Consider the following 27,434-nt stretch of genomic DNA (forward strand, 5'->3'; position numbering starts at 1 on the left):
GCCTCCTTCTGGAGCACTTTTGGGCTTTGCTTGTTGCTATTTCTTTATTCTTCTGTTATTTCTACTTCTGATCCCAGACTTTCTTCACTCCCCCACAAGCCTCCATAAGTTTTCTAGGTCTGTCCTTTTTTTGTATTTTGGCAAATGAGACATCATATACATCTGTGGATGAAAAAGGAGTTCTATGGAAGGAACCTCACAGGGCGATCTGATCATGGATTCCTAACTGTGCAGGTCCTGGTGGTAGTCCTGCCCCAGGCATATAACTTCTTTAGTTGGCAAAGGTTTATCTTTGCCTTAGGCAAGCTCTGTCCACTGTTCTGTGCATCTAGGTTAACACACCTTTAAAATAAGTGTAACCATACATATTGAAGGTGTACAACTTGATGTTTTGATGTCTGCATACTGTAGTATACTAATTGCATACTAACTTTTTGATAGCAAACTTTTTTTCCAAATGAAATCATATGCAGAACTCTAATATACGAAGCAGATAATAATGGTAGCAGCGGCGGCAAACAATGATAGTGAGTTTATTATTGTTTGAAATGAGAATGAATAATCTTAACTATTCTGTGATCTTCGTTACGTTCCCTCTGTAATTCAAAACGCATTAAGGAAGCTGCAAACTAACATTCTCCAAATTCTCCTAAGGGTTTTTCTTAGTCTGTTGAGATCTTGCTTCCAGGCATATCCTCTGTTTGGCTCAAAAAATTTTTAGAAAGATTCTCTGTAGGTTTGAATGCTCTTACGTCAACGCATCTTAGCATATATCCTAGATCTGTTCCACGACTCTATTCTAAAGTATAAAATCCAGAAATGAGGAAAAAAGTGTTCGAAGAAATTTACTTCTGAAAAGACTAAAAACAAAAGTCAATCAGGGGTTTCTAAACATTTTAAAAACAACTTTAAGAAAAAATAGATCTCTTAGAACCATAAAGAATGAGATATGATTATTCTTGATGACTTTAATGGAATTGTAGTTGATCCTATCTTACCATTTTTGATACATTTTCTCTTCTTAGGCTATAAAATAAACAGATTGTCTCATCTATTTCTTTCTTTTTCTTTTTTTTTACTTGTATCACCTCAGTTTAATAATCCAATAAATGACAAAAAAGACAAACAATGAAAACAGTATCATAGAGCACAACAGCTTTGTTTGGCTCCCTCTGAATAAAATCCTCAGTTTTTCCATAGTTTTACCTAGAAACCCAGTTGTAGAATCGAACTGTGACTCCATTTCCGCTAATAATTTATTCTGACTTTTTACTTCATGGCTTATTTCAGTGGAAGGACATTTTATAGTTTCTTTGTTTCTCAGACTCTCAGTGAGTCAGTCTCTTGTTTTCTTCTTCGCAGGCACTTATATGCACCGTTAGCACAGCCATGGTTGCCGTGGTTGCCAGGAGGTACTCACTCCTTCACCGGGCCTGCACACCTCATTCTGCCAGAGGAGGGAGGGAAAAGGTAGCCGGAAAGGTGGGAAGGGGAGGGTCACCCTGACCTCGACTCCGACTTCAGGACTAGGGCCCGGTGAAACACCAATTTCTTTTTCCAAAGCACCACATCAGTCTCATCTATTTCTTAATGCAGACAAAGACAATAAAGCTGGGAAAGACGTCTAGCTGCTAACTCACAGCCATGGTATGCTAACTGCACAGAGCCACTGTTCTTTGTATAACACTGCCTCGTACAGTTTATTTTCGGTCGTCTCCACCTTCTTGGAAAAGTGCCCTGTGTGTGTGTATCTGAGCTCTTGATTTCGCACCTTGCAGTTTAAGTTGGGCACTTGCAGCGAGGCCCTCATCCCACAGGCAATCCTAGAAAGGTGGTCTAGATCTTCTTGTCTAACAGATTAGATTCCAAACAACTCTCACTTTGCATTCTAAATGATGTACGATCAACCTTTTGTTTTTCACTGAGGAGACCTGGCGGTGGTTGGATTAAAGTGACAATCACATTCCCATGATCTTGTTTCATGTTGTGAGGTGTGTTTTTGTAATTGTAGAAATAGTTTCTCTCTCTGTAGTTCAGCAAGGACATAGGGAGACCACAGAGACTATGCCTTTAACATCTACCTTCCTTTGGAGTTTATGAGAGTGAGGAATGGAGCATTCCAAGGGGGCTGAGGGCAGACACTCCAACGTGTGACAGTGTGCTGAGGTATGTGCAAGCAAAGGAAGAGCTTCTTCATAATGATAAGGAAATGGTCAATATCATTCAGCAACTCTCACTTTTCAATGGTCCATATTTGAAAAGCAACATGAACATTAGTAACCTTTTTTGGAGAGCGTTCAAGGATACTCTCTCCTGGACTTTCTCTGTAGCCTGTTCTGTAAGAAGAGCAATTTTGTTTCCCCTTTTATCATGGTCTCTAAGATATGAACAAAGTGAATTATTTTTGAGCTAACTGCAGCTTTACCATGATTATTTTTCAAAAACAATAATGTAAGGTTTTAGAGTACAATGTTTTCATAGATGCACCCTCTACCTAAAACAACACATACGGTTAATGTCGTCAACCGAAGACAAACCATTATAAATTAATAATCTTGGTTCAAAGACCTTGGAAATCCCTCTAATACTGAATCAAAAGCAGGTCTCATAAAACACATTCAGCTCTGCATAAAAATGGCTAGTTACAAGCACTCAGAATAAAGAATCACCTGACAAATGCATTAAAGAATGCACTGGTTAAGATCTTAATGCAGTTCACTTTCTACAGCTGAATAGGAATAGCACATTGTAAAACTTACATAGAAGTGTTTCTTGTCTCTAAAGTCTCTGATAACGTACTATCTGGCAGTTTTAGTCTAGTAAAAGTAATGTAGATTCATTGCTATAGCCTACTATAAATATTGTCAAAGATACTTATGAGTGTCTGATTCACTTCTATGTGTACTTTTAAATGGGAGTTTATCTCCATTCTCATTATAGAAATTTCCTCTTTCAGATAGCTTCTAATGTTTTCCCCAAGAATGTTTTGGGAGATATGAATAATTTATATCTTTAGAAAGACAGTGTAAATATTTCATATAAAATTTATTAAGTAATACAGCCCAATACATGTAATTTTTTTTTGTCTGTATAGAAAAGCAAGAAGGGCAAGAACCACACGAGTGGCACATCTATACTTCCAGGACTGCTGAAGTCTGGAACTCTCTTGTAGGCTCACTAGAAGCAGCGTCAGAAGAGTTTGGAGGGTAATGATTTCACTGCTATCTGGACTTCAATATAGAGCTTTCTTTTGTTCTGTTTCTAGAGGAGAATCTATCATTTAATTCACAGCTTTGAGCTGTGAACGAGGGCTATGAGAAAGAACAAATCCAGATAAACTACGTCTTATTGGAAGGAATCAAGAAGTAAATGCAGGTCCCTCCCAGTTCTCTTGTCCTTAATTCCGAAAACTCTCTCTTCTGTTTTGTTTTGTTTTTCCCTTATTTATTTTAAAAATTACGTCTGTGTATATTTCCTGGCACCCAGCCTCATTCCAAAGAGGATCTGACAGCTCTTATTCTATTCCTTTCCTGCCCTTCTCCCGTCCATGACTACAGTAGATTAAATATGACTTTTGTCAGTAAAACAAAACAAAAAAAATTCTTCCTCTTCTCCTAATCATCTGAAAAATTAAAGATCCCCCAAATGAGATTTTTTTGCACAAGTGTTAACTTATTAGTTATTCATAGGTAGAAAGAAGATCTTTTTAGTTGTTTTGATATTGGTTTTCTAGCATCTTCTACACCAGGGATTTCAACCGAGAATGAATTTTCTTTCCAGGGGACATTTGGTAAAGTCTGGAGACATTTTTGATTGTCATGACTGGAAAGAGATGCTAATGCTAGCTAGTGGATAGATGTCAGGGTTGCTGCTAAACATGCTGCAATGGACAGAACAGCCCCCCACAGCAAAGAATTATCCAGTCTAACGTGCTAATCATGCTGAGGTTGAGAAACCCTGCTCTGCATATACTTTACTTAACAAGACACACTTGAACATGATGGAGAAAGGACTGCTAGCCAGGTGGCCTCTGAAAACCCCACTGCTATTTATTGCACTCAAACAATGAGGGATGACACCATGTCTCCAAAACTGCCTCAATATTTATATGCCTTATTGTACAAGCACATAAACTCAGAGAGCTGAAAGTGAGCTCTGAGCCCTCCTAAGCCAATTTCTTCGTTTCACAGATAAAGAACTAAAGGTCCAGGCATAAAAAAACTTGCTTAAACTTATGTAACTGCATATAACTAACCAGGAGCAAAGTCAGGGAAAGAATTCAGATCTCCTGACAGCCCAGTCCATGACTCTTTCCATTGTGTTATGGTAAATTCTGCAAGGACATGTCAAAAAATTAGTACACAGGACTGTCACTAAGGTACCTGTAAGATAATATAAATATTCATACTTGGAATGTTGATTTTTTTTTTACAAGCCTATTCAGATTATTTCACATCACCATAAATTTCACTCATTTAAAGTATATAGTTCAGTGACTTTTAGCATATTCACAAAATTGTGCAACCATCACCACAATCTAATTTTACATTTTTAATACCCCCAAAAGAAACTCCACATTCATTAATTAGCAGCCACTCCCCATTCTCATCTCCCCCAACCTCCTGCCGAGCACCAAGCAAACACTAACCTACTGTCTATCTCTATAGATTTGCTTATTCTGGACATTTCGTATAAATGGAATCATACACTTTGTGGCCTTTGTGTGTGTGTGTTTTTTTCACTTAGCATCATGCTTTCAAGGTTCACACACATTGTAATTTATATCAGTACCTCATTCTTTTTATTGCCATATAACATTCCACTGTTTATTATTCATTGGTTGCTGGACATTTGGGTTGTTTCCATATTTTGCTATTATGAATAATACTGCTATGAACATTCACACAGAAGTTTTTAAGTGAACATATCTTCATTTCTCTTGGGTATACCTAGGACGGTAATAGCTGGGTCACTGTCAGAATTTTTAAGTATCTGAGAATTAGAGTAGCTTATGAAAGAGTATTATTTGACACTTTTAGACTTTTTCTTAAACATGTACATAAGATAGAGTAAGAAAGTAAGTAATATATAGTCTATGAAGCAACAGTTATAAATTCCCTATTGTCTGCATCTTTTTAAATGGACCAGGCAATCTGAATTTTCAAAGACCTATGATTCAGGTATTCACTATGTCATCTACCGAAGCTTCCTAGAAGAAACACTGTCGATAAAGAATCATTTCTTGCCTAACTCCTTCAGCTTGAAGACAAAAGCTAAAAACAACTATGCCAGCACATAGCATGAACAAAGATCAGTTATGTCTTCTGACTCATAGGGTAGAAATGGAATAAGCAGCTTGATGACATACATTGAGATGCAGTTATTTTCATTTTGATGCTATCAGATGGTAGAAGGACGACAATTATTCTGCCATTTCACTACAAGATTCGCCTCATATTGTACAGACTGTTTCTCCTCTGGCTCATCCTTCAAAATATGCACTTGCCTAAAAACTTATAATTATAGAATTTAGATGCTCAGCAAATTTAGATGCTGAGATAAAAACATTCCAAGGCGGAACACAGAGGCCAGTTCTGAGCCTGGGCTTTCCTTCCATGAACGTGCAAGAAGAGGCAGAAGAGAGAGCTGTTCCACTGATGAGCAGTTTCTGGCCAGGTTTATGACATGTAGATGACAGAAATTGTTCAAACTGAGGCAAAGGAACATGCGGTGCCAAATTCCAAAAGGACTCTCCTCTTATAGTCCTCATATAGCCAGCATGCTGATCCATGACTTTATGTGCTGGTGTGTGCTATATTCTCTACATACAAAGTCCTTCCCTTCTCCACCTGAGAAACTCCTACTCCCCGCCCCTCAAGTCCCTTTCAAACATCTTCTCTCCATGAACGTTTCTCACCACTCTCCATCCTCAGCGCTTCTGGGAACTCGGAACAGAGTGCTCCCAGACCTTGTTTCCAGGTATTACAACTACTGACTGTGTCTCCAGCTCCTCTTTGAGTCTGACTGTATCTTGAGGGCAGTTTTCATTAGTCATTGTAATCCAGATCAGTGCCTGGCCCATTTTTTGAGTAAGTGCTCATAGCTCTTTGTGGTTGAATGAAGTGAAGGAATCTATGTTTAAATTGTTTTAAATTTCACAACAGAGAAGACATGCTTGAAACTTTAATAATGTTTAAACTTTAAGAATAAACTCAAATTAAATGCAAATTAAGGCCCAGTTAAGTACCCAACAAACCTTTTCCTCCATAAAAGGCCTGGATTATCTGTAGCAGGTGACAAGGAGAGTAAGTCATGAAACGTAATCTCAAGCACAGGCCACAAAAGCCTCCTTTCCACTTTTAGTTCTTGGGACAAACTACTTGATAAATAAAGGATGTTCTAGAATTCTGATTTTTTTCACATCTTTTCAAAGATATTCTGTATTAAAATATCTTTGAAAAGCCCCGTTTCTATGGAAGTAATGTAGGGAGGAGGCAAGAGAACTAAAATGTTAAATCAAGCTATAGTCAGAGACTGCAATATGCTGATCATCCCCTCGGCCAGGCCAGGAGGAAACCAGAACAAAGGAAGATTTCTGCTGGGATTGCTAACAAACCGTTTACCCATACTGGGAAGGGAAAACAGGAAAACAGGCTTTAAGTCACACTCTCCACAAAATAAATCATTGATTCCCTACAGTTAAAACCTTGCAGAACCTATGGGTCAAAGGCTGGGAACGGCCAGCAGGCCTGTCACGCTACATATTCTTAGCTTTTCACCCTACATACTCTTATTCTTTCATACTGTATGTCCATACCATCAAAAGAAAATGGGTAAACAAAATCTTTAAACTGTAATTTATAGAAACTATGAATGATACATAAACCGAATTCCCTGAACACTCAGAGTCCCTTGCACAGTCTTTTTCTCTAGTCCTCTCTCTCCACCATGCCCACCCCCGTACCCGACCTGTGTGTCCTTCTGATCCTCTCTCAGGTTCTCTCCCTCTCTGCCTCCGTCTAGGGAGCGTTGCCCCTTCTCCAATAAACTTTCTTCTTGACTCTAACTCTGGCATGCGTTTGCGTTTGAATTCTTTCTTGCGCTCAGCCAAGAACTAACTAACTCTCTCTCTCTCTCTCTCTCTCTCTCTCTCTCTCTCTCTATCACTCTCTCTCTCTCTCTCTGTGTGTGTGTGTGTAGGACTCAAGCTCCCACCTGACCTTGACTCAGGGAATTGGCCCTGTCCTGCATCAGAAGAAGCTCTTGGAGAAGAAGCCGATTTGCCTTGGGGAAAAATCATCACCTGTTAGATAATATCATCCTTCTGAATTTCCGTAAATTTTTAGGAGGCAAAAATAACCAGAAGCTATATTCTTAATCTGGCAGCATGCATGATTTAAACAGACAATAAAGTCTTAACTGTTGGAAAATAAAAATTTAGCTTGGGTTCAGAAACTGACAAAAACCTATAGACTTCAGGATGATTGGCAGAAAAAGAAAATTAAGTCAGAACACTGCCCAAGTCAGTTTGCTACTGACCTCTTCCATTACAATTTTAAGCAGCATATACGAGAATTCATTTCATTGCAAAACACAGAATGGCAGAAATAGTACATGAAATGTCACTTCTCCTCGAGTCTTTTCCAGGTACTAGAAAGTATCTTGCCGAAAGTGGAAAGGGGCACGAGAACTAAATGTTAAATCAAACTGTATTGAGAGCCTGCAAGGAGCTGCTGCCTGACCACTGGAAATGAAAGAACAAAATTCTTGCTGGGATTTTTAACAAAAGATTTACCCATGCTGTGAAGGGAAAACAGAGCCTTTAAGTCATACCCTACACAAAATAAACACAGCTTTTCATTCCCTAGGCCAAAACCATGGGGAACCTATGGAACAAAGGCTAGGGATTGCCAGCAGGCTTTCTCGCTACATACCAACACCTTTCAAGCTGTATACCCATACTATCAAGTGAAAATAGGTAAACAAAGTCTTTAAACAGTTAATTCATAGAAACTAAGAATGATATATAAACTGAATTCCTCAAAAACTTGGGGTCGGTCTGTCTTGTCCTTTTTTGCTCCCGGTCTTTTCTCTCTGTCCCTCTCTGCTCTATCACTTTTTGTCTCTGAGAGGAGACTACGGTCTGTCTGGGAAGCGTTATCCCTTCTCCAATAAACTTTCCTTTTGACCCTAACTCTGGCATGCGCTTGAATTCTTCCCTGTGCTCAGTCAAGAACCCTCCCTCTCTAGGTGCAGGACTTCAATCTCCACTGGAGGTGGGAGGAGAGGGGGTCGGATTTGCCCTGTCCTGCATCGTTTGAAGGTTTTTGCCTTTGCCTTTTCCCACATTCAGGAAATTCATTCTCTTTATTTTAGAAGTGTCATCCAGCTTTTCTCGTTTTCTACCAATGCTATCCTCTCCTTCCTAGATGATTTCCCCTCACTTTTCCTCCCATCTCTTCTTATAAAGTCTTCTTAACCGCCATTATTTTTTTCACAAGTTTAAATACATCAAAATAAGTTAAATTATTTTGTTAATAATAAATATTATTTAGAAATAGGAAAGGCAAGAATAAGAATAGATTTGTAATAATAACGATAGGCCCACCTAGTGTCACAGATTCATCTTGTGATCTTGCTGCACTTATGACCAATCGTACAGTGATATGAATGAATCATTTACATGACTACAGTCTGGATCAACTGTGTCAAAGATTCGTTATTAGGGTTAAAATGATTTGTCTTTTCCACTGATAGTATACGTAGGTTTGAATTATGCTAGATAAAAATACCTTTCAGCCTTTCATCTTTCTCCTGGAATTGCCAATTAATTGTAGCTATTATGATCATTGATAGCCAATTTAAATCCTGTCATTTAAAAGGCTTAGTCTTTGCCCTTACTGCATTTGGAGACTGTATATAGCTCTGAAACAGAACTGTTAAAATATACTGATAAATAGCTACATTTACTACAATATTAAATTGAATAGATAGAGGCTGCTGCAACCAGTCATTTCTTACTGCAAACTGCAAGGAAGAATTTCTGTACTGGTTACATTAAAGATCAAATATTCCTCTGGCAGCCAGACTGAATGAGCCACTCCTTTACCAGTAAATCAGGTTAGAGTGAGCAACAGGGCAGCATTTAAAACAGGGATGACATACACTAAGCATCTTCAATTCCCTCCCCAGTTCCACCCCGTTATCCATAGCAAAGGCTGCCCATTAGTCCTGGCATTTTTAAATTCTTCCTAAAGCCTATATAAAACATATTCCTTCTCAATATTTCCTTGGGCAGCTGCTCCCAATTAACTAGATTTGCTTTATCATCATTGACTTAAGAGGGAATAACATAAATATTATGTATAAAGTCGTTTTTAAAGCACTGCCTCCTTGAGTCCAGCCATTTGCTACCGAGGCAGTGAGGTCATCTCCACCCTCAAATTGCATAACTCTGAATTATGCTAGATCAAACTTCCTTCCAGCCTGGCATCCTTCTACTCGCCAATTAATTGTAGCTATTATGATGATAATGATGATGATGATGTTTGGACATGATCAATCTCGTGAACATATATCAGGGTAGGAGTAGGAATGGCCTTATTCCTTAGAGGAACATCCACAACTTGTAATAATCCAAGGAGTCAATGTATCCTAAGAAGAAAGCCATTAGAAATAGAAAATCATTTTTAGCTCAGTACAGTACCATGCAAAATTAGTTTCAGAAATGAGTCAACAAGAAACCGAGTACATTTGCAAATATATTACTTTTACTATTCCAGGATAGTGGTTCTTTTCGTTTGAATTTCTCTCTGTTTTAGTCACAGGAAAATTGAGGGGAGGCGAGATTGTCAGGCAAAAGATCCCTGGAATATTCTTTGGAAACCTTTCCCAGTATTTATGTACACAATACTGGTTTTCAGTAATAGATTCACGTTTGTAAGTCTTGTATTACTTCTGTAATAGAAACAGACTTCATACACATGAATTATGATTTCTAAATAGTTTTAGATATCAAACCTAACATGGAAGCAATCCCAAATCACATGAGCTTTCTAACTTTATTAAAGGAAGGTCAAAATATGTTCATGGTATACATCCGTCAGTCAACAAACATTTATTGGTGCTTACCATGTGCCTAGAACTGTCAGGCACCAGGGATGATAATGAGCAAGTCTACCCAATTCCTGCCCTCAACAGAGCTTAACAATAGTAATGAAAGTTGTGCGACCTTTTCCCCCCTTTGTGTTACATAATATCTCAAACCAGAAATGTTTCAAATCTTTAGAAAGAAAGGAATTAAAATATATCCACCCCATTTTGTAGAAGGGATAGCTGACATTGAGAATATGAAATGATTTTTTTCCTACGCCACAGAAAGAGAGTTGGGTCAGTACAAACTCCCAGCTCTCACACTTTAGCTACTTTGTATTTTCACTGTCTTTGCCTGGTCTCTATCTTTGGCTTTGTTCTAGTCTACCAAAATATTTCAACTGTATAGGTACTGATTTTATAATCTGGACTACTGTTTCAGTGGATAAGACCTAAAAGAGACCTTACAGCATTTTCTAACAGACTCAGGCTCAAGTAAGAACTTTTATTTCTAAGGTAATAAAGATACCTCTATAGGAAATGATTTTTCTCTGATAAAAATACTGGTACTTCACCCATGTTCATAGTAGCATTATTCTCAATAGCCAAAAGGTAGAAGCAACCCAAATGCCCATCAACAGAAAATTGGATAAACAAAATATGGTATATACATGCAATGGAGTATTCAGATTTTAAAAGGAAGGAAATTTTGATACATGCTACAACATGGATGAACCTTGATGACACTATGCTAAGTGAAATAAGCCAGTCACAAAAAGACAAATACTATATGATTCCACTTATATGAGGTATCTAGAGTAGTAAATATTATAGAAACAGAAAGCAGAATGGTGGTTGCCAGCGGCTGGGGGGAGGGGGAAATAGAGAGTTGTTTAATGCGTTTAAAACATCTTCTGTTTTTCAAGATGAAAACATTCTTGAGATTGGTTGCTCAACAGTGTAAATATACTTAATACTGTTGAACAGTACATTTTAAAATGGTTACGATGGCAAATATGTGTATTATCATAACTTGAAATGAGCAAAAAAAAATTACTGGTACTTACCTCATTATGATAGTTTTACTTTTAAAAAAATTTTTCCTTATGGCTTCGATAATTGATAGGAACAGGCTCTCTTGACTCTATTAAGGGAAATCAAATAATTTTCTGTGACATTTTTAAATTTTAAAAAATACTTTAATGCCATTGTCTATAGGCTTCGAATTGTTTTTAGAAATTAAAAATTGCTATTCTGTGTTCTATCAAAAATGTAGCAGTTTAGGCGATGAGGTAGAGAATGTCTTCCTATAGGTTGGTGCTGAAACTGCTACATTTTTGTTTTCACCTTTCCCTTAAGTATCCAGAAGCAGAATAAGCTCGAATCCCTGCTATCTAATGTGTTCACACATTTGAAACCAAAACATATATGCCATATATGCAAAATCTCTGAACGCATTAACAATTTGCACTTGTATTCAAATTCTATTTGATTCAATATCTATTCAAATCGATTATTAAGTATCTATAGTGTTATCTACCATCACAACTCTTTTTTTCACTGAAGGCTCACAGGGCATTCAATTTGAAGTATCTAAAATAACCAAGGGGTCTAAAATAGGGGGCAGATAAATGCCAGGGTTGCAGATAAATGCCAGGGTTGATTACTGATGAATAACAGATGGCATCCTTCCTATTCCTTACTTACCATTGCCTGAAAAGAAATGGAACCCTGGCTGGAGATGAGCTTCTGCCCCTTAATTCTCTCGGCTTTCATTTCTCACAGTGCTCAATCACGTATCTAAGAAACCATTCCCCCCCGGCCATATAGTCTGCATAGTCAACCTAAAGGAATTCATTAGTAGGAGATGATCTAAACAAATATTAAACAGTTCAGAGTCGAAAGTCCATTTATTAGTTTTAAAATGTTCATTACTATATCTCTTTTATAATCTTATAAACCCATTTAATCTTGTAATATATAAAAGATTTAAGAATCTGATCAGAGTCTTTCAAGATATAGCATCTGATATGACCACCTGAATAGAGCTGAAGAATAATTTTTTATTTTCCAAAATCATGTTCTTTCACGATACAAGTTTTTAAAAGGGCAAAAGGATGGCTTACATATTGAAGACTCATTGTGCCATAGCTATCCCTCCTCTCTACACCAAGGGCATCTCTTGGGAACATCTTAAACATCACTCAGTTCTAAAGTCCTGAACAGATTTGCCTGTCGCTAACCATCTTTTCTCACATCAGCTTCTTCTTCCCATAAAATTTCTTCAGGGAAAGAACTTTGTCTTATTTGGCTTTGTAACCCACTTCCTTTTGCCGCTGCCCCCCAACCACTTCCTTCCGCCCCTCATCCCATGCCCAGCATTGAGCCTATCATATAGTAGACACTCATTAAATGACTGTTGAATGAATGAAAGTAGTTGTGATATGACAGCATATATTGGTTAACCTATATGGGACAAATATTTCAAGATGACAAAAGAAGTGAGACATAGTCAAACATTTTCCACTCCTAGAACTTTTGCTGATTTAAATAGTGTCCAGTTTATATATCCAATAAAATGCCTTCAGTATTGAAGTTGGTAATTATGCTGTGCAAGACTGAAACAGGCAAAGTGGCATTGCCACTTTTTGAAAGGAGAAGGCCCTCACAGGAATATCTATGTTATATCTTGGGGGTGGGGAGTGGGGAGGATTTGGGAGTCCCAGGAAACCAATATAACCGAAATTAAACTTTAATTTCTCCAACTTATTTTAAAACTATTTGAAAAAGGGTTTCTCCATAACCAACTGAGCAATTTCTCATTTATAGCAATATAGGATAAAATGAACAATTTATTTTCAAAGGCACAATACAGAAATATAGGCTTAAGTTGCAGCTGACCTTGAGTTAAGAGAACACTGGACATCAGTAGCTGAGATTTAATTATTTCTATATATCTTCTCCCCCATAAATTATACTATATTGAAATAAAGCAGTTTTGGATAAAAATATCAATTGTCATGGAAATATTTACCTATCTTTAGCCTCGTTTGCACCCAGTTAATGTTTCCGTAGAGTAAAATTCAAAGTCTATGGCTAATATAAAAGCTTCCTAAGAAACAAAAGTAAATGCTACTAATTGAAAATATTCCCACGTTTAAGTTAAAATACTAGTGAACTATATACTAAGAAAGGCAAAGACAAAACACTTTTTCCAGAACTTAATTTCTGGAATCCAGTTGTTTTTACATAGCAGTTTTAATTAACACGAGCATTCTTTATAAATGTGGAATTAGTATATTTTCCAAAATAAAACCATTGAATCACTTCCCCCCACACGCACAAAGTTCCGAGAGCGAGAGCAAAACATGCATCATCCTCATTGCAAAATTTTTTAACACGAGAGCATTTTGTTATTTCTTTACCTCGAGAGCAGAGATCGGCCGATTTATTTGCTTGCAGCTTGGTTATCATAAAACGGAAGGGGCGTATGGCCTGCTCATATGTTTGTTTGTTTGTTTAATTTTCTAAATCCAGCAGCGTGCATCCACCCTGCCTCATTCGCTGCATGGATAACTAGGAAAAAACGCCGCCCGCAAAGTGAGCGCCCGAAGCACAAGGAATGGTCCCCGGGTGGCCGCCTCCCGCTTTTCGCTGACGCTCCACTTCCTGTTAGACCAAAAGGCAGTTCCCAAGAAGCTCGGTTTTGTAGTTTCTAGCCCTCCTCCAAAAACCAGTCCTGCTTTGCTCCATTTCATCCCCAAGGTAACAACTTTAGTCATTCATGTGATGGGCCTGATCTTCCCCAAATCACTTTCCGGAAAGGCGTCCGAAGAAGTGTCCCAATAACCAAGGGTGACCAAAGGTGACCCAGGGTGCCGGGACAGGCCCGGTGGCTCGCCCCCTGCATTCCGGACGCCTTCGCGTCCCACTACCATTCCTCTTCTCTTGCACTTGAAATCGGCCGAGAGGAATTACAGCCGCGGCTGCGGCCCGGGGGACGACCTGTGTACGAACTCTAGATTTTTGGGATATCAGCGGGTTGATTATGGGGAAAAAAATGCATTAAGCAAACCTCCAAAAATGGCCTCGTGGGAGCTCCCTTTAAAGGGCTTCCACATTCCTTAGAGAGACATCTACGGATGGCCTTCTGCGGGGCTGTATCTTGTCAGACGCTGTTTTCGGGGGCGGGTGGGGTGGATCAGTAAAATTGGGGTGCTCACGGAGTACACCCGCCAAAACCATCACTCGCGCTCTCAGAGGAGAGGCTGCAAGAAAATACGTCGTCGCCTGGATTCTTAGGCTTTGCTACCCGATGCACCGGGATTAATAGTAATAGGGGAAATGGCGAAAGGGCAGGCGCTGGAAGCTAGCGTATCCGGGAACATCTGTGGTAGGAGGTCAGGGTGGGCGTGAGCTGGCGTTCAACCTCACAGTCACCCAGGATTTTCCCCTCTCAGGATTTTCTTCCTGAGTCCAGGTGGCGGTCCCTTAGGTTCCCAGGTACTGACAGCTACCCCATCCCGCCTCTCACATCAGCCGCACGGCTCCCTCCCAGCCGCGGCCACAAGCCCCGCCCCAGCGTGCAGGCCCCGCCCCCGGCCCCGCCTCCCCCCTTTCCCGTCCCAGGACGCGTTGCGCGGCCCGGGCCGGAAGTCCGCGAGTTCCCGGGCGTATGTCTGTGTCTGTGTCTGAGTCTCGAAGAGGCGCGCGGCCCGGGACTATCACTGCGGGTTCCCGCCTGAGGCGTCACCGCTGTTATCACCCACGGAGCCACTTCTAGAGGGGAGTAGACCCGGCTTTTCGCCGGGCATTGAAGATGTTGCCCCTGTCCATCAAGGACGATGAATACAAACCACCTAAGTTCAATCTGTTCGGCAAGATCTCGGGCTGGTTTAGGTGCGGGGTGCTGTGTTTGCGGGAAGTGGGTGTCCGGCACAAGGGAAGAAGGCCCAGACCTAAGGACGGCCCGAGGTCCAGGGAGGGAGCCTCGGGGACACCCTCTCGCTTTTGAGGAAAGGATCATGTGGACTGGGAGGGTTTTGAAAGGGGGATCCAGCCTTCGGGTCCTGGCACCCCTTTGACTCTCTCGACTCTTCCCCACTTGTGCCCTGCCCAGGTCTATCCTGTCGGACAAGACGTCTCGGAACCTGTTTTTCTTCCTGTGCCTGAACCTCTCTTTCGCTTTTGTTGAACTACTCTACGGCATTTGGAGCAACTGGTAACCAACGGGGAAAAGGGTTCGGGCGGAAGCAGGGGGTGGGGTATACGACACTTTGCTTAATGCCACGTAGCTTCTCACCAGGAGGTTTTTGCCTTTGCCACCACCTCTGCTGCTGAGTTGCTATCTCATATCCACACCAATCTGGCATGGCTACGTTTAAGATCCGGGGCCCATCATGTGGAGCAGTTAAGATTTGGGTCCCCGCCCCCACCACTCTGTCAGACAAGAGTGACAAGTCCCCTCCTCATTTTGGCAGAGAGTCTTTCATCCTTCACTACACGCCTTAGCTTTCCCACTTTGTTGGAATTGGGAGAAACCTGTTCCCTGCTTCCCCGTGGGGGAGTGTCTTTGCCTGTCTCTGGGGGAGTGGCGTTTGGTTTCACCCTTAAGATTCTGAGAGGGAATATCTGTGATGTTCTACTTAATTTGTCATTAGCTCTTGGAATAGGGAAGAGTTTATAAAGGGGATATCTGGAGAAATATGTGTCATTCTCTTCTCTCTTTAATTGTATGCCGAAACTCGATTTTCCTCTAGTCTTGCTTGACTGCAATAGAAAATCCTGTATAGTTTTCTAAAAGCTTATGTCTCTTGCGTTGATGGTTTTTGGTGTTACCTTTGTTTTTTTGTTGTTATTGTTTGCTTTTTAACTGCTTTGGGAAGAGGTAAACCCAGTTTAACTCTGGAAATGAAATACTATTATCTAGATGTTTGCTGTTCAATAACTTAAGATCATATAAAAACATTCAGCCAATGATAAGATCATCACACTTCCGGTGTACTGGATTGTAGTCAATCTCATATCCATTTGAGATGAAAGCCAACACTCATGATTTCAGATGAAACTTTGGAGTGTTCTTGGATTCCTTGAAATAGTTCTTGGACCCCAGATGAAGAGCCTATGCCATCTATGCTTTGTTTTCTATTAATTAAATAGACTTAGTTTCTGTCCTTTAAGGTCCATTTTCAGAAAAAGTTGCTGTCCTTGATCTTTATTTCTGTTGAAATTAAACAATGACATTACATAATATCACTAGTCTTTGTGACATGTATAGTTTTATATGAAAAAGTGAACTTTGCAATTCAAACATGAATTCAATTTTGTCAAGAATACACAGCAAATTATGAAGGTTATTGGTTTAGTCATAGCTTGGTCATAAAAGGTATATTGAAAATCACATCAATATATGTAATAACCATTTTGAATTCTCTGGGAATCAGATATATATATCGCATAATATTAAAACTCTTTAATGTATTATACATGTTAAATGCACTATACATTTGTCCCTTGAACAACATGCGTTTGAACTGCATGGATCCATTTCTATGTGGATTTCTTTCAATAAATATGACAGTACTGTACATGTATTTTCTCTTCCTTATGATTTGCTTAATTTTTCTTTTATCCAGCTTACTTTATTGTAAGAATACAGTATATAATACATATAACATACACAATATGTGTTGACTGTGTTATTAGTGAGACTTCTGGTCAACAGTAGGCTTTTAGTTAAGTTTTGGGGAGTCAAAAGCTATACTCAGATTTTCAAATGCTTGTAGGGGAAGGAGTCAGTGCCTCTCACCCCTAGTTTTTCAAGGGTCAACTCTGTTGTCTTAACTTGTATTGGAATAGTAATAATTTATTATAAATATACAATATATATTTTACATTTTACTCTTCCTAAATTATGCCATATTGTGGCATATATTCTGACTGTAGCAAGACTATCTTTGTTTGTTATATGAACATTTTTGCTATAGTTACTTTATGTTACAATACATTATATTTCACTATGGCCTACCATTGCATAAATTAGTATGTGAAATGTCTTGTTCAAGGGATTCATACTTGAAATATCTAGGCTACCTCTTTCATGGAAAGTTAGGTATATTGTAATTCTTTCGGTCTATAGAGATCTGTTGAGGAAATTGCTAAAACCACTGATTTCCAAGCCATTGTCAATATCAGTACAAAAGGAAATCATCATTGGTACATGACTTGTTCTTCTGTGGCTTTTTCTTAGGTGGCTTGTTCTGATCTTAGGCACTCTTCTCCAGTTTACTCTCTTTGATTGTGTTGTGGTATCTTCTGGATTTGAAATCTAGCTCCGAACCAGTGTTCGTTATACCTAGATCATTTAACAGGTATTCATCATTATGTTCACAATCAAATTCACATCCACTTATTCCCCTATATTAATTTTTATGAGTGGATTGTGAGTACAGATGTGTTCCTATTGAAGCCTTGGCAGATTTAGAGATTGCTTGGGCGTTTTCATGATCTGACTTTCTATGTCTCTTTAGATACTACAATTTTAGTTCCCTTTGTTGACTAATCAACAATTTCTCTTTTTTTATATTTTTATTTTTTTCAGTTATAGTTGATATACAATATTTCAGGTACACAACACAGTCATTAGACATTTATATAACTTACGAAGTGATCACCTCAATAAATTCAGTACCCATCTGACACTATACATAGTTATTATCATACTACCAACTGTATTCTCCATGCTATACTCTACATCCCCATGACTATTTTGTAACTACCAATTTGTACCTCTTAATCTCTTCCCCTCTTCACCCATACCCTTAATCACCCTGCCCATACTCAATCCGGAAACTATCAAAATGTTCTCTGTATCTATGAGCTTGTTTCTGTTGTTTGTTCATTTATCCTGTTCTCTAGATTCCACATGTAAGTGAAATCATATGGCATTTGTCTTTCTCTGTCTGACTTACTCCACTCAGCACAGTACCCTCTAGGTCCATTCATATTGTTGCAGGTAGCAAGATTTCATTCTTTTTTTATGGTTTTGTAATGTTCTGTTATATATATGCACCACCTCTTCTTTATCCATTCATTCACTGCTAAACACCCAGGTTGCCTCCATATCTTGGCTATTGTAAATAATGCTGCAGTGAACAGATGGATGTACATGTTCCTTTGAAGTAGTATTTTGGGGTTTTTTTGGATAAATACTCAGAAGTGGGATGAGTGAGTTCTTCTTTATCTCTTGTTATAGCCTTTGTTTCAAAGTGTATGTTGTTTGGTAAAAGTGTTGCTACCCCAGCTGTTTTTCTGTTTCTATTTTCATGAAATATTTTTTTCTATCTCTTTACTTTCAGTCTACATGTATCTTTTGATCTGAAGTGAGTTTTGTAGGCAGTATATGTAGGGATCTTGTTTTCTTATCCATTCAGTCACTATGTCTCTTCTTAAAGAAGTCACTTCAACATTTCTTGTAACACTGGTTTGCTGGTGATGAACTCCTTTAGCTTTTTCTTGTCTAGGAAGCTCTTTATTTGTTCTTCAATTCTAAACGATAGCTTTGCTGTGTAGAGTAATCTTGGTTTAGGTCCTTGCTTTTCATCTTTGAAATTTTCATGCCAGTCCCTTCTGGCCTGCAAAATTTCTGTTGAGTAATCAACTGACAGTCTTAAAGGAGCTCACTTTTAGGTAACTAACTGCTTCTCTCTTGATGCTTTTAATATTCTCTCTTTGTCTTTAACCTTTGGCATTTTAATTATGATGTGTCTTGGTGTGGGCCTCTTTGAGGTCATTTTGTTTGGGACTCTCTGTGTTTCATGGGCTTGAATCTCTATTTTCTTTGCCAGGTTACAGAAGTTTTCAATCATTATTTCTTCAAATAGGTTTTTAATTCCTTGCTCTTTCACTTCTCCTTATGGTACTCCTGTGATGCAAATGTTGGTACTCTTGATGTTGTCCCAGAGGCCCCTTAAACAATCCTCATTTTTTAAAATTCTTTTTTCTCGTTGCTGTTCTGATTGGGTGTTTTCTGCTACCTTATCTTCCAAATTGCTGATTCAGTTCTCTGCTTCACCTAATTTACTGTTATTTCCTCTAATATAGTCTTCATTTCAGTTGTTAGATTCTTCATTTCTGACTGGTTCTTTTTTATGTTTTTATCTTGATATTTCTGTCTCTATTTCTTTGTTAAAGTTCTCACTGAGATCATTGAGCATCCTTATAACCAGTTTTATGAACTCTGCATCTGATAGATCGCTTTTCTCTGTTTTGTTTATTTCTTTTTCTGGAGCTTTGTTCTGTTTTTTTCATTTTGGACATTCTCCATTTTGCCTGCCTCCCTGTGTTTGTTTCTATGTATTAGCAGGTAGAGCTGCTAAGTCTCCTGATCTTAGCAGACTGGCCTTATGTAATAGATGTCCTATGGGGCTCAGTGATATGGTCTCCCTGGTCACCTGAGCCAGGTGCTCTAGGCATACATCTCTTATGTGGGTGATCAACAGTTTCTTTATATGACTGGATTATCTCTGTTCCTGAAGGTTCAATTAGATTTTTAATTTCTTGAGTAAATTTTTCAACAAACTTATAGTTATTTCTGTGTTCATTTTTATTCTGTAAAAATTAAGTTTCAAGATGTTATGAACATGACGTCAAGAATTTATCAATTAAAAATTGATAAAACATACTCTCTTTACAAATAAAGATTCTTAGAAACAATTGATCTGATAGCAACAAATGTTAAATAGTTCTGATTCTTGTTCAGAGTCTTCATTTTAAAGGGAGAACTTAATTAAACTGACATATTTTTTATGGTAAGAATGTGTCATCAAGTGGAAGAATAGCTAAGCTCTTTGTATATTTTTCCCCCATTAAATGTCCATTGCCTTTTACCTTTCCACTAGAATGTAAGCTTTATTAAAGTAGAGATCTTCTGTCTTATTCAGGCATCTTATTACATAGTACATAATATGCTTACTACATATTTGCTGAATGAAAGAATGAAGGATAATTAATGTATGAATTAATCTACCTACACTGTTCTAGTTTTTCATTGTTGTTTGTTTTTTACTCCTTTTCTTCTTTGTGTTTTACTTTGGATAATTTCTTTTGACCTAACTAATTCTTTCTCTCTGTCCTATCTTCTCAGAAGTCCATATATATTATTCTTTATCTTCAATATTATAACTTTTTTAAAAAAGGTTTTGTTTCCATTTGATTCTTTTATAGTTTCTATCTCTGTGAGAAGTCATGAATTTTCTCTAGCTTATACCACATTCTTTATCATATTAATCATATTTATTTTAAAGTTCTTATAATAGTCCAAACTCTGGGCCTTTTCCGGTTCTGCTTTTGTTGATTGCTTTAGCTCTTGATAATGGGTCTTACTTTTTAATTTTTTTCTTTATCTTGTTATGTGTCTTATAAATATCTTGTTAAGTGCTGGATATTAAATTTAAAAGAATAATGGAGACCGATGTTAATGGTATTTATGCCCAGAAATATGCACACCTATTTTTTGTCAGGCCATTAGCGTGTGGGTTTGAACCTATCTGGTCAATAGTTGAGCTGGGTTTTGTGTTTTGTTATTGCTAGTTAATTTCAACAGGTCACAGATTTCAAATTTTCACAGTGGCTCCTACCACCTTGTGCTTAGTGTGGGACTTGAGTCCTGGAGGATACTTGCTCCACTGTCATCTTTCAGCAAACCCGCATACCTGTGCCACAGAGAATCTTTCTTGGTGGTCCTGCTTGGCTCTCAGCAATAGATTACTCTCGCCTTATACCTTAGTCAGGCTTTTCTTGGGGGAAAGGGAGCATTTAGTTTTCCTGTTGCAGCCTCACTACTATGTAGGCCCGTCATACCTGAGTACCAAAGTGGATATTAGTAATGTTCCTACACTTTCTCACCCCTCTCCCTAGCCTTGCATCATTGTATGATCCTGGGTCCAAGCTGGCTTCAGCCTTACCCCCAGCAACAGATGGCTTTGCTTCTCCCCCTGTCAGTGGTAGCTGGGCTTTTACTTGGGCAAGGGGTGTGTGGGTTTCCCTTTTAAACGTTTAAAAATTATCCTTAGTGTCTTCCTATATATCATATTTTGTTGTTGTCTTTTTAGAATATTAGTTCCTCATGAGCAGAGGCTGAATCTTTGATGTTTAGAGAAAGATGCCTACTCTTTTTGGTTATTCTCACATGCCAATGTGTTTGTTCTTTTGCAGCTTAGGCTTGATTTCCGACTCTTTTCACATGTTTTTCGATAGCACTGCCATTTTGGCTGGACTGGCAGCATCTGTTATTTCAAAATGGAGAGATAATGATGCTTTCTCTTATGGGTAAGACTTTAAAGAAAACACTTTTATTGAAATATAAGAAATGCAGAAAGATACACAAATCTCAAACTCAATGAATTTTCATAAAGTGAACACACTAGTGGAACTTGAACCCTTGAAACCCCCTCATGTCTTCTTCTAGTTCCTTCCTGCTCACCTCCCTAAGGGTAACTACTTTCCTAACTTCAGGGATCAGTTTTACCTGTTTTTGAACGCTATATAATTGGAATTCATAATATTTACTTTTTTTTTTTGCATCTAAGTTCTTCTGTTTAGAGGGCATCTTGATTTTACCAAAAATTTTTAGGTGAGATTGTTACTAGATAGGAGAATATCTCAACTTTTAACTATTTTTTTTAAAGAAGAAAAAGAAAAAGTTTTAATATATGTGAATAGGCATGTTTCTTTCTTTTTTTCTTTTTTGCAGGGATATTTTGCTATTTATTTAAAATCATTATGTCCTAATATAGTTTTATATTACGTATCCTCTTCAGCTTTGCTTTCATGTAAAACACTTCTCATACTCCTGCTGACTTGCGACAGTTAATCAAATATTTGGAGAGTGTTTTTGTGCTGAAGGGACTATGTTGAAACACCTGGCCTTATTTCTGAGCTTGAGGAAAGCGATGGAGTTTCTGACATTTGATTTACTCTGCCTGAGTGTTTTCTTTTTTAAGTTCATAGACTGTTAAGTTCAATAGTTGCCATGTAACTATTTTTATGTGTAAGCAGGGGTCAGAACTAATATCCTCTTTCTCTCACCACTTAGTCATTATCTTTCCCTCCGTGTTTCCCGCTCCCCTTCCCTCTTCCTTGTGAGTGCTTTCCCCTGTTCTCTCCCGTCTTCACTGTCTTTCCTCTTTTTCTCAACCTCTCACTCCTATTCCCTTCTTCATACTCATTTTCTCTCTCTCATCTCTCTGAAACTCCCTTCCCTGCTCTCTTGTTCTTTCTCTCTCTAGTTACTTGGGCCTGTGTTCTCTCTCTCCTTCTCCCGTCTCCCTTTCTCTTTTTCTCTCCCATTCCTCTCTCCCTCACAGCTTTTTTCTTATTACTTCTTTTCTCCTGCTCTCTGTCTCTCCGCTTTACCACTGTATCTCTCAGGCTCTTCCTTATTCTCCCTCTCCCTTAACCTCTTCAGCTGTAATTCTTTTTTCTCTTACTTTCCCAGTCTGTCTTTCCTTCCTTCAGTGATTAATATATGGTACTTGCCTTGGGGGAACTTGTCTGATGGGGAAACAGTTGTATAAAAAATACCATAACAACATTGTGATAAGTGCTATAAGAGAGATATTTGAAAATCTGTGACAACATTTGCTGATTTCGGGTATAACCAAATTCATAGGGTTGTAAAATTATAAAAAAAGAGACAAAAAACATTAATTATACTATTTTTATAATATAAAGCAAAAGATCCTGTATATCTATAAATCAAAACAGACTGAATGCTCAGAAAAGAATATTTTCCATGGCACTTTGGATCATTAAAGAAAGATTGTATGTGAAATTATAATTTTGTATTGTAAATTAATCATTCATTTGTATTGTATATGAAAAATCTAATTAGAATATCTTATTTAATAATCTTTCTGGATAAACAGTAGGTGACTATAAAAATTCCCCTTAGTTTCTTAATTCTTAGGGTATCTATTTTCTATTTAGAACATATAGTCTTCTATACACATATATATATTTAAACATTTTAATATATATTTTTAAATTATAGTTAACATACAATATTATATTAGTTTCAAGTGAACAACATAGTGATTAGACATTTATATAACTGACGAAGTGATCACCCTGGATATTTTTTAGGAGTATCTTTGAATACCTCCAATACCAGAGCAGATTTTACTATTCAGTTTTAACTGGTTGATTAAAGAGAGTAATATTCTTGCCACTTTTTATTTCTTATCCTGTCTTCTCCTTATTTGCCTTTTTAAAAGAATTTTTTGAGAAGAAAAACATTAGGGAATAAAAGCTGATGTAACATTTGAAATTGTTATAGGAGTAAGTAGAAATAGGAGTGAAATACGGTGCCAGCACATCAAAATGACACTGAGTAGGCTAAGCCTGCGGATTAATCTCAAAATCCTCAATTCAGTGTGATCACTATAGGAGACTGACTGCAGTAGAAGAAACAAAAGGAGGTATCTGAGAAACAGCAAAGACGTTTTAGTATTTCTTTATGTAAAAGTTGTCTTTTGTCACACCGTATTTTTGAAATAGCAAAGCCAACATAAAAGTAATATATATCGGACAGGTAGGTAGATGCATATGTACATGCTTATATACATATGTACAATAGACTTGTATCTTTTTTTGTCCTGACTGAAGAATTCAGATACTGTTGCTCTTAATTAGGCAATAGCACTTTCATACATTATGTTTTAATTCTAAGACTCACTCTATTCGAGTAAAAAGTCATTTATAAAGGCAAGTATGACTAGTTTTCACAGGTTTTTCATTTTAATCCTGCTATCAACTTTAGCAAAGATATTAAACCTAATTAAATCACTTTAGTCCAATAATTTATCAGAATTTGTGGAGCACCTACTCACACATTAGGGACCAAAAGGTGCCTGAAAAACATTCCTGCCTCTGATCTTGAAATCTAGTGGAATTCAAGGACAAAAGGCTTTCAATCAAGCATTAGCTTTGGGTCTAGAAGGATGAGTTAAAAGAAAGAACTTTTTTATTTGAGGGTCAGTAACTCTGATGATATATTAGATAAATTCCTAAGTGTGGGTTATGGAAAGCAGGCCGTGAATTCTTTGGATTTATTTTCTCAAGAAAAAAGTATATGCTTTGACAAGTAATAAGATAATTTAATTCATTTATATGTATTAGGAGGTAGAAATATGTATTATTTCTGAGTGTAGAAATGAATGTACCTGATAGGGCAAGCTCCAACATAATCAGATAGAGTACATTTTAGAGCTTGTTCTCTTTATAGTAAAAATTGTATTATCTAGAAATTAACATAAGACACTAGAAAAAGCAGTATTTTTGATACTCCTGTTACATTGTTTAAGGACCAGAGTGATTAACTGCTGTCAGCACCCTTTGAGTAATGTTTGGACATGTAAAACTTCCAGGTTAAAGTTGTTTCTAATGACTTTAAATAAGCCAAAAATACCTTATGGAAAAATAAAATCTTTCCCCAATGCCTCACACAGGTAGGAAGCAGAAAGCTTCAGAAGTCCATGGAGAAAAGGACAGGTATTTTTAAAATAGTTTAATTAGAATACATGAAGGTAGAATTGATTCTAAAAATAGATAATTGAAAAGTTTTTGCTAAATTTATTAATCTTAGAAAAAGCGATGGAAATATAAATCTCAAGTTGACTCTGAGATACTACAGAAATAATTTTATTTTCCTTCAGATCAAAGCTCCACTTTACGAAGATTTGAAAGTTGAAAGATACAAAGCAGAAAGCATAAGGAGTTCTTAGAAAAGAAGGAATTAATAAGTTACAAAACCCCCTTTTTAAGCTCTTCTACTTTTTATCTTTGGATCCTTTGCACATTTGTCTGGTCCTGTTGCTCCTTCTCCGGTGGCAACTTGAGGTTTACATTTCTGTGAAAGGTCTTTCTAAACCTACTTACTCTAAGAAGGTCTTTTGATTGACAAGTAGAAATTCATATATTTTATGGCATTCTGTTATTAAACATAATTCATAATTAAATTCATTTCTTTATTTTTATAATATATGTACAATAAAGCACTATTCTATAAATACTGGGACTTTGCTGGCTACTTATAACCAGATAATATGGTTTTGAATCTCTGAATGTATGTAAATTTATCATTGGGTTTCTAAGAAATAACTTAATAATTCAGTTGTTTACTTTGTTCTTCTTTAGGTATGTTAGAGCGGAAGTTCTGGCTGGCTTTGTCAATGGCCTATTTTTGATCTTCACTGCTTTTTTTATTTTCTCAGAAGGAGTTGAGGTATAGTAGATAATGACTAGAGTCAGTAAATTGAATTTCTGTAATGAAAATGTTTATTCACTGAAGATACATGTAATAGAGCTGTTTTTCACACTATTGAGTATTTACTGAGGACAGTCTTGGATTAGATCAAATATGTATGTACAGGAGGAGCTTACAAAATAGTCGAAAAATTATACGTGTAACTACTTGAAATTAAAAACAAATAATTGTGCATTACAAGGTATGAACGAAGTGTTGACACTATTCAAAGTAAAGGCGGAATATGGGAAGCGAAGTCTGTTGGGAAGAGCTCTTAGAATAGAATCCGAGAGTTTTACCAGTAAATCTTTAGTATTTGGTATATTAAAACAAATAAAGAAAATTTAAAAGTTAATAAACTTAAAAGGAACGGCAATATATTAAGACATCAAAGAAGAATAGATTTTAAACCAAAAATCCATGGTTTTACATATTTGTATTTATTTAAAAATAGTAATTGTTACCATTTCTATGGTATCTAAGTACTGGTTTTGTATTTATATTCTAGTTTATAGCAAATTTTTTTTGGTGTGATTTTAATTCTGAAAATAACTAAAAATTTTTTAAATTGTTCTTTGTTTTTACCAGTAGATCAATGAGAAGTTATATCAATGCAGTTTGTATTATGTGTTTTCTAGAGAGCACTAGCCCCTCCAGATGTACACCATGAGAGACTGCTTCTTGTTTCGATTCTTGGGTTTGTGGTAAACCTAATAGGAATATTTGTTTTCAAGCATGGAGGTCATGGACATTCTCATGGCTCTGGTATGATGGTTAGAAACTTTTGTTTCTTCATTTTCTGGTGTCTGTCATAGTTATTCACTTTGAAAATTGATAATTTTTAAAGTTAAACTGTATATTGATTTTTAATAACAAAAGTAATATGTTAATAGACTCATTAGTTTCTCCCTGATCCATCCCTTCCACTTCTCCATGCCTCTCCTTCTCAGTGCCTTCTCAGAGTTATATGTGTTATCAGTTTGGTGTGGATCCTTCTAGATCTCTGTAGGTCATCATCTGTTTACTATGATGCCATTTATATATAAATATACATTAAAAACCACAAAACAAATCTAGTTACTAAAAAAATTATAGTGTATGTGGCTATGAAATTTATTGTACAGTCTGTCTCTGAGATCCTTCCCTTTGGCGTATGTCGGTCTACCTTTTCTCGTTAACCAACACATAAAACCCCACGGTGTGGGGTGCCACGGTCTGTTTTGTCAGTCTTCTGTGGTAGATACACTTCAGGTTGCTTCAGGTTTTTCATGATTTCACGTGAAGCATGTCCTTGTGACACATGCAGTTTGTTTTCCAGAGCTGTGCTGATCTATGTGGTAGTCGTTAGTCGAAGGTGCTCTTTAATTATAATTAATTAAATTTAATAAAATTAAAAATTCAGTTTTTCAGTTACACTAACGACATTTCAAGTGCTCGGTAGCCACATGTAGGCTACCATATAGGACAGCAAGTGTAGAGCATTTCTGTCATCACAGTGAATTGCACTGTGCTGGAATATAAGTCGAATTGCTGGGACACAGGATATACAGTTTTAATTTTAGTAGACATTAGCAAATTGTCCTCCAGAATGACTGTCATTCACATTTACCCCAGCAATAAATGCAAGTACTAATTTCCCCCTCGCTACAAAACTTAATATTATGTGTTTAAAACCATTTTGCTTATATTTTGATAAAAATGGTATCTTACTTTATTTGGTATTTCTTTGACTGGTAGTGAGATTGAAAATCTTTCTGTATGTTTTTAGGCCATTTAAATGTTTTTCCTCAAAAAAGTGTCTGCTTTTTTCTTTTCTTTTTTTCCCTACTGTCTTTTTGTTAATCGATTTATAAGCATTTTTTATATATTTTGTATACTAATCCTCTGTTTTATATGTTGCAAATATCTTTTCCAGTCTTTGGCTTATCTTTAAACTTTTTTTTTTCTGTTCCCCACCTCCCTCATCACCACCGGTGTGCCTGCACCTAAACTTTTATATAGTGTTTTTTAATTTGCCTATAGTCTAGTTTTTCTGCCT

The 27,434-nt window shown here is 37.2% G+C and overlaps 2 protein-coding genes and 1 pseudogene across 4 annotated transcripts in view; 1 reads left to right on the forward strand and 2 right to left on the reverse strand.

The window, feature by feature from the left end:
* Window positions 1–14,585, reverse strand: part of EXTL2 (exostosin like glycosyltransferase 2) — a 21,302-nt gene extending 6,717 nt beyond the window's left edge. Inside the window, exons 1-2 of one of the 2 annotated variants that reach the window (XM_015595591.2) lie at window positions 13,518–14,585; window positions 11,160–11,236 (exon numbers count right to left, since the gene is read on the reverse strand). In XM_015595591.2, coding sequence (XP_015451077.1) covers window positions 11,160–11,164 — 5 coding nt within the window. In that variant the 5' untranslated portion in view covers window positions 11,165–11,236; window positions 13,518–14,585. The remainder of the gene's footprint in view (window positions 1–11,159; window positions 11,237–13,517) is intronic. The other variant, XM_006919567.3, reaches the window with a different exon arrangement.
* On the reverse strand, window positions 993–7,119 carry LOC112469037 (annotated as a pseudogene).
* A 144-nt stretch (window positions 14,586–14,729) lies between the features above and the next one.
* SLC30A7 (solute carrier family 30 member 7) overlaps window positions 14,730–27,434 on the forward strand; it is a 53,914-nt gene continuing 41,209 nt past the window's right edge. For both annotated transcript variants that reach the window (XR_003048657.1, XM_006919568.3), the window contains exons 1-5: window positions 14,730–14,991; window positions 15,212–15,313; window positions 21,307–21,420; window positions 25,288–25,375; window positions 26,035–26,161. Coding sequence is in view for 1 of the 2 variants with exons in the window: in XM_006919568.3 (XP_006919630.1) it covers window positions 14,912–14,991; window positions 15,212–15,313; window positions 21,307–21,420; window positions 25,288–25,375; window positions 26,035–26,161 (511 nt within the window). In the remaining variant the exon portion in view is untranslated. The remainder of the gene's footprint in view (window positions 14,992–15,211; window positions 15,314–21,306; window positions 21,421–25,287; window positions 25,376–26,034; window positions 26,162–27,434) is intronic.

The sequence above is a fragment of the Pteropus alecto genome, unplaced genomic scaffold, assembly GCF_000325575.1.
Source record: "Pteropus alecto unplaced genomic scaffold, ASM32557v1 scaffold106, whole genome shotgun sequence".
Taxonomy (NCBI): Eukaryota; Metazoa; Chordata; class Mammalia; order Chiroptera; family Pteropodidae; genus Pteropus; species Pteropus alecto.